This window comes from Calidris pugnax, unplaced genomic scaffold (assembly GCF_001431845.1).
Source record: "Calidris pugnax isolate Ruff unplaced genomic scaffold, ASM143184v1 scaffold258, whole genome shotgun sequence".
In the NCBI taxonomy this organism is placed as follows: Eukaryota; Metazoa; Chordata; class Aves; order Charadriiformes; family Scolopacidae; genus Calidris; species Calidris pugnax.
The window spans coordinates 630222-637753 of record NW_015091020.1 but is presented as its reverse complement, the minus strand read 5'-3'; the positions used below and the strand labels follow the sequence as shown (position 1 = coordinate 637753).

At 41.6% G+C, this 7532-nt stretch overlaps 1 protein-coding gene across 1 annotated transcript; it reads left to right on the top strand.

The window, feature by feature from the left end:
• Nucleotides 1-4920: 4920 nt before the first annotated feature.
• Nucleotides 4921-7140, top strand: LOC106896092 (muskelin-like). Its single transcript, XM_014955816.1, has 2 exons — nt 4921-5129; nt 6880-7140. The coding sequence occupies exons 1-2, from the start codon at nt 4947-4949 to the stop codon at nt 7123-7125; spliced, it is 429 nt and encodes a 142-aa protein (XP_014811302.1). The 5' UTR covers nt 4921-4946; the 3' UTR covers nt 7126-7140.
• Nucleotides 7141-7532: the final 392 nt, after the last annotated feature.

Sequence of the window (7532 nt, the reverse complement as noted above, 5' to 3'; positions counted from 1 at the left end):
CCCTCAGCCTCCTTTTCTCCAGGCTGAAGGATACATGCTCCACTTAGGAAGCAATACCTCTCTGTGACATCAGTCAATCCGTTCTTGAAGCTTCATCTACAAGAACGTAGATCCCACATGAGAACAACTTTGAAGACGAAAAATTCCTTCCTAATGTTCAGCCTAAACCTACCTTGTTGGAGCTTGAAGCCGTTCCCTCTTGTTCTGTCACTAATTACCTGTGAGAAGAGACCAGCACCAACCTTTCTACAGTGTCCTTTCAGATCATCCAGTCCAACCATCAACCTAACACTGACAAAAGTCATCACTAAACCATATCTCTAAGCACCACGTCTACCCGTCTTTTAAATGTCTCCAGGGATGGTGACTCCACCGCTTCCCTCAGCAGCCTGTTCTGGTGTTTGATAATCCTTTCAGTGAAGATTTTTTTCCTAATATCCCATCTAAACCTCCCCTGGCGCAACTTGAAGCTGTTTCCTCTTGTCCTATTGCCTGTTACTTGGGAGAAGAGACTGACCCCCACCTCGCTACACCCTCCTTTCAAATAGTTGTAGAGAGTGAGAAGTCCCTCAGCCTCCTTTTCTCCAGGCTGAAGGATACATGCTCCACTTAGGAAGCAATACCTCTCTGTGACATCAGTCAATCCGTTCTTGAAGCTTCATCTACAAGAACGTAGATCCCACATGAGAACAACTTTGAAGACGTTTCAATGAAATTAGATCTAAAGTATAAGTACTTAATAAGAAGTCTTATTTGTTATGATTTCAGATAACCACAGGAGCAGATGATTGCAAACTAGTCAAAACTGGTACTTGCCTTTTGTTCTGCTCAGCAATCACAGAACTGTAGGGTTTGGAAGGGACTTTCAGAGATCGTCTAGTCAAACCCCTTGCCAGACCAGGGTTACCCATAGCAGGCTGGACAGGAATGCATATAGGTGGGTTTGGAATATCTTCAGAGGAGACTCCAGGCCTTCTCTGGGCAGCCTGTTCCAAGGCTCTGGCACCCTCAAAGTAATGAAGTTTTTCCTCATGTTGAGAGGGAATTTCCCGTGTTCCAGTTCATGCCCCTTGCCCCATGTTCTGTCACTGGACACCACTAAGAAGATCATCTTTCACCCCATCATCTTTCCACCAGCCCTTTAGATACTGGTCAGTGTTGATGAGATTCCCTCTCAGTCTTCTCCAGGCTAAACAGCCCCAGGTCTCTCAGCCTTTCGAAGAAGATTTGGGTTTGTTTAATCTTCTCTTGTTGTTATCAGTGTGTGGGTGAAACTGTCCTTATCAGCTGCAGATGTGTTTGGGAATGGCAGTTAGTGTGCTTAGAGGAGCAGCAAGTCAATAGATACCTTTTGTGTGTCTCCAGTTTATCTTTGATGATAAGTCCCAAATTTGAGTAAGGGTATAGAGATCTCTAGTAAGATCCACTCACCTTGGGATGGCAACTCATGGATCGCCAGCCTGCCTACATCCTGGCAGGAGGGGACAAAGGGTTGTTCTCCTGCTCTCAAACCATACTTGATCCCTTCAAATGTAGGTTAAAAAAAGTCATGTCTGTTATTGTAATTTTTTTTTTCGTTTGTTGCTTATAAGCTGTCAAGTTCTTTGAATGCTTCTGGAATCAACGAGCTCTTTCCCATTTGAATTTGGTGGGCCACTTTTTCCATGACAAGTTGTGGCAGTATGTTCTTTGTCTGGACAACAGGCTCGCTATTGTAACCGCATTGAAGGCCACGTCTTTGGATGAACGTTCGCAACCGCCCACAGACTCTTGATTCACTTAACCACATGTGCCTTGAAGTGTTTGATTCATTTTCAGTGTCTGCCCATATCTGCCTTTGTAAATGGACTTTGTGTCCCCCTTTGAGGTATGTACACACCACCAGGACTTCCTCAAATTGAGTAGACCTCAAGTGAGCAACCTCAAATGTCAAACCAACGTGTACCACCGTTTAATGGAGTTGTTTACTCATCTTGGTAAATGTGTAGACTAAATTGGAAACTTTTGGCAGGTTCTGTGTGATCTTGTGAGTGGTACTTCGGAATTACTCCACTTTTCTTTGAGAAAAGATGATTAATTGGATGAGGATTTCTTTATTACATAAGAGTTCATGCTACATCAAGCTCTGCAAGTTGGTGGAGTTGAAATTTGTGAGTGAACTTGAGGTGAAGTTTCTGTGATGAAATGATCAAACTTAAAACCTTTAATAGCCCTTTAAAAAGGCAGATGCTACCATGTGAGACGTGACCAGTGCACAATTCAAGAAAAGATGTTTTTCCTGAATTCTTTTCTCATTTTAACATAGTCTTGGGAGTTGAAGTTTGTATGTTGTACGCCTATAAGTTGTATGCTACTTGGATGTAGTCCCTGTGCTGTTGATACCAATGGCTTGAAACTGGTATTACAGGTGTGAGGTGTCTCAGCCTCATGTCTGCATTTGGATAAATTTCAGTTATGATGCAGCTTTTCAAGGCAAGGCAGGTCTGGAAGTCGCTAAATGGGAGATTTATTCCTGAAAGTGCCAAAGACATTATTTGAGCAAATGTGGTAGGATTTACTTAACCCCATAGAGCAGACAGAGGTGAGGGAGCCGGGGAAGGTACTTAAATAGGTGGGTTCAGTTAAAAAACTACAATGACTTGACAAAGTGGGGAGAGCCAGGAGGCCCAGGTAGGTCCTACCATTCCATCTAAAGGATGGCTGTGCCAAGGCAAATACGTGCTCTTTGGCAGGGGAACCATGGCATATCCTGAAGTGTCCCAGCTGCGTAACTAGAGATGGATTTTGTCTATTGGGGTAACTTTCTTGTGAAACAGGGGGAACCTTTGTGATTACACAAACTGGTTCTTTTCATGCAAAGAAACCACCCTTTGTGTTTGAAACAGGGTCCTTTGGAAGATGCTATTTTGTATTTTTTAGGAAGAAAGTAAAGTGTGTTGCTGCCTTCTCTGTCAGCTTCTTCCATGTGACCAAAGGCAATGAACGAACTTTTCCTGCATTTCAGGATTGTATGCTAATATTTTGCTTCTATCAGTACTTTTTTGGTTGGTTTTTTTTTTTTTTGAAAAGAAAATGATCTTAATTACCATGAAGTAACTAATCCTCAAGGCTGTAATCACTTCAGACAGAATGTTTCATATTTACAAAATAGGAACAATTCAGTTCACCTCTTCAGATTGCCATTTGAGTTACTGTAAACAGTTTCCCCTAACTGTTGTTTAAACAAGAAATTGAGTTCTGTAGCATGAGTAGTAAAGTCTTTTGACTACAAAGATGTAACGCTTCCTTTCATGTGCCATTTGAGTTACTGTAAACAGTTTCCCCTAACTGTTGTTTAAACAAGAAATTGAGTTCTGTAGCATGAGTAATAAAGTCTTTTGTAACGCTTCCTTTCATATTTTTTCCAAATCCATGAAGTGTACTCCATCAGCGTATTTTAAATTTCAGCAATGATTTCAGTATAAATTTTTACATGAAATGGTCTAGTTATGAAGATTATTTTTTTCCAGAAGGCAGTATTAGGTAGCACATGGAGTAAATATGCTGCCGATTACTTGGTATGACACGACTACTTTTCTTTAGTTGTAATTCTTCAAAAAATGGTGGTTTGCTACATCTTTGCCTTCTTGCATAATCTTTATTTTTCAATAGATTTTTTTTTCTCTCTTTCATACTTCAGTCTTCTGTACCTCTTACCGTTCTTTGGCAGTTGAAATCTTAATCAGTTCTCATGTTGGTTTCCAGACTCTCCAGCTTTGTTCTGGCATCCTCATTTATAAAGTACCAAAATTATACAAAATAAGGCCAAATAAACTGTAGAAATTATCTGTGGGCATGATGCCATTTTTTTCTTTTGTCTGACATTTTGCAACAGGACTTTGAGCATCCTGATTTCTAGTGTTTTGGAGTATGAGAATACCTCTCATGCTTCAAGAAGAGCGTATGAAAGCTCTCAAAATTAGATTTGGGAAGCAGAAAGGATGCTGCCCAGTTCTGCGTAGCATCCTCATAATGTCAGGGAATAAATTACTCTATGATTTAACTCCTAGATGGACAAGCACATCATAATTTGACGGGGACCCTCTGTATTTCTCTCGAAGATCATAACTCACTGCAGAGTTGCTCACTGTGGGAAACCTTCCCATAGTTAGAGGCTGGAAGGGCCCCGTATCTATTTGTGAAGGACAGGGAGTGTTTTTGTTACCTTCAAAGCCCCATTATGGGCTGTGATTGCTTGTGGGAGCGTCTGGTTATGATCTGTTGGAAAACAGCCTATTAATAAAACAGAGGCTCTTGTAATAGAGCACTTCTTAATCTTCTTCCTATGTAGTTATTTATAGGCTGTGACATCTTAATTTGCCTCTCATCTGCATCGACTTCTGTTATTTTAAAAGATCAAGTAGCTTTCACACGCCGCTGAGAATCACTTCTGGAGGAAACAGTCTGTTTTCTAAGGAATCCTACAAAAAAGCTTCAAGTCATAAGTTTGCGAAAAATGGGTTAAGGTTTTTGCTGGTGCCTTTCTAAAGGACGAAGAAGTTACGGGATGTCATGTTATATAGATACTTGTGTATTAATCCTGTATTTGCCTGATTACAAGCAGATTTTCTTGAATTCTCAAATGATTTCCAGTTGCTGGTAGTACTTCTTTGCCCTTAGTTGAGTGTGCGGTGACCTACCAACCACTGGAACAGGTTGCCCAGGGAGGTGGTTGAGGCCCCATCCCTGGAGATATTCAAGATGAAGCTCGATGAGCCCCTGGGCAACCTGGTCTAGTTGGGGGTGTCCCTGCTGACTGCTGACCTTTGGAGGTCCCTTCCGGCCTGGGCGACTCTATGACTCTATGACTATGACTCTACCCGGAGCAATATTAGATATTTTATTCTCTTTATTTTTGTGGTTGTTTTCTTTATTAGAGTGGTCCTAGCGCCAGATCTTGTCACAAGATGTGCATTGACATCCAACGAAGGCAGATCTACACGCTGGGGCGCTATCTGGATTCCTCCGTGAGGAACAGCAAATCCCTGAAAAGTGACTTCTACCGCTACGACATCGACACAAACACCTGGATGTTACTGAGTGAGGACACTGCGGCGGATGGAGGTCCAAAGCTGGTGTTTGATCATCAGGTCAGCTAAAGATCTCAATGTTTGCTCACCAATTTTTTGATTGTAGCCTCCTGTGATTTAGAAGTTCTCTACCAGGTAACAGAGCAGCGATGAGGCTGTGATCTGCACTCAATTAAATTCCAATAACAGCGTTGTCTAAAGGCACTGAATACTGCTATCAAACGAGTCAGAAGAATCGTAAAAACACCTTTGCAAACCAATTCATTTGATTAAGACACATTTTGTTGAAGCTCAAAGCACAGTTCATCTGGTTTTAATCGGTCTCGTTTGAGCTAGGTTTGCAGATCTCAGAGGGTGTTTGGGCAACAACTTGCAAAGCTGTGTGTTGTACCTGCAGAAGAAAACTATACACAAGCTGCTGAAATGAGGCCAAGAGGATCAGGATTCTTTCAAAACTGGTTATCTCTTAAAATTTGTAGCATGTGCTTGCTTGGTAGAGATTGAAACACCTGAAAGGAGTGGCTACTGATTTTTTAAAAAGCCACACCTGTCCATGTGTTCAACCTGAATATTTTTTTAATTGTGTTTGATGGCTTTTGTGTACTTGAAAAAAGGGTATTTTGTTCTTAATTGATTTTCACAAAGCATGACCAAGCAGCAGCACATCAGTACTCATTTTTAAAGCAGCCCAAGAACTGATTTTATTGGTACTAGCTGTTTTGTAACCAAAGCTGCTGTTTGCCAGCACAATATGCGTTTCTGCTGACACTGAAAATTTAAGATACATGTTTTCTGCAGAACAAAAGCCAATCAGTCTTTCTGTTCTATTAATAACGAATACCAGGCTCCCAGGTGTTGGGGAAAAGGCAGAAGTAAATAGTCAGCTGGCAAGGCTACTCCAGGTACCTTGCTTGCCTACTTCTGAAATATTGTTTCTTTTTCCCCCTGCTGTCTCTTAGGAAAGAATGTCCTCCCTGAATTCTTTATCAATCTGCAGCTCTTCCTCTTCTCTCCTTCAGCACCTACAGCGATAGCTCTTTTTGTTTAACCTTCACAAAAATGTGCTGCACTAGAAGTGTTTGGTGTAGACTTTGCTGAGTAGCATCTCTATCTCACTGTTTTTTTTCTCCCCCCGGTGTTTTGCAACGCTCTGCGTTGCACTGAGTCTGGAAATATCACCTGGAGCCAGGGAGGTTTGTTTGATTTGTTCCGTGGTGCATCTCTTGTGTGCCATAACAGGCATTCAGGCTTCAGGGATAAATCTATTTCTGCTGCAGTCTCATCAAAAATCCTTGGCCAGGTTATGGCCCTACTTTATGATGAAGTAATAGGAGTAACAATAAATATATGCTTGGGATGGAATCCAAGTAACAAATTGCACAATGCTTTTGGGTTGGTTGAGTGGTAATTTTGAATTTTTCCCCTGTATAGCCATTGTTAGAGATGATATTCTGTTAACTTGCTGACAGAATTGGCCATGGATCCTGGTGAAAAACTCTGAAATGTTTTCTGCTAAAATCAGCAGCTGGAGGCAGGTTTTTTTACGTGATGAAAGGAGCATGTAGCCTCTTTTTTTTTTTTTCTTTCTTCTTAAATAACCAAGTTAAAATTAGACTCACATTTTAAATAAAGGACCGTTTTCTGAGATTAATACCTGTCAACGGTGAAGACACGGATTCTTTTCTGCTCATTAGGGGTTGAGGAGATGTGTCTTACAGGTATCGCTTTGCAGGGGAGGGATGTTTAATCTTAAACCTTAACGTTTTCGAGTCGTCATGTGCTGGCTTCAACCTGCTGCTCTCGTTCTCAGATGTGCATGGATTCTGAAAAACACATGATCTATACCTTTGGAGGCAGAATTCTGACCTGCAATGGGAGTGTTGATGACAGCAGAGCCAGCGAACCCCAGTTCAGTGGATTGTTTGCTTTTGACTGCCAGTGTCAGACGTGGAAACTTTTGAGAGAGGATTCCTGTAATGCTGGCCCCGAGGATATCCAGTCCCGGATAGGACACTGTATGTTGTTCCATTCTGTAAGTATCTGCACCGTGCTGTGATTCACGATGCCTGGCTTTAAAGGAGAACATCTGGTTTTAATTTTTTCTTGCAAGTTTGAAGCTCTTTAATCTCCCAAGTGGTGTGTTGTCTCACTTTATTTTATGGTCGCTGACATTCTCATGCTTCTTTGGTGAGTGCAGGTGGTATTAATTCAAGTCTTGGAGCTTTCATGACATGAACTGAATAAAATTTCAAGTAAAAAACAAGGTGAATTTTCAATAGTTCATAGAATCATCTGGGTTGGAAGAGACCCTTGAGATCATCGAGTCCAACCATCTACCCTACTCTACAAAGTCCTCCCCTACACCATGTCCCTCAGTACCGCATCTAAACGTCCCTTAAACACAGCCAGGGATGGTGACTCCACCACCTCCCTGGGCAGCCTGTTCCAATGCCCTATCACTCT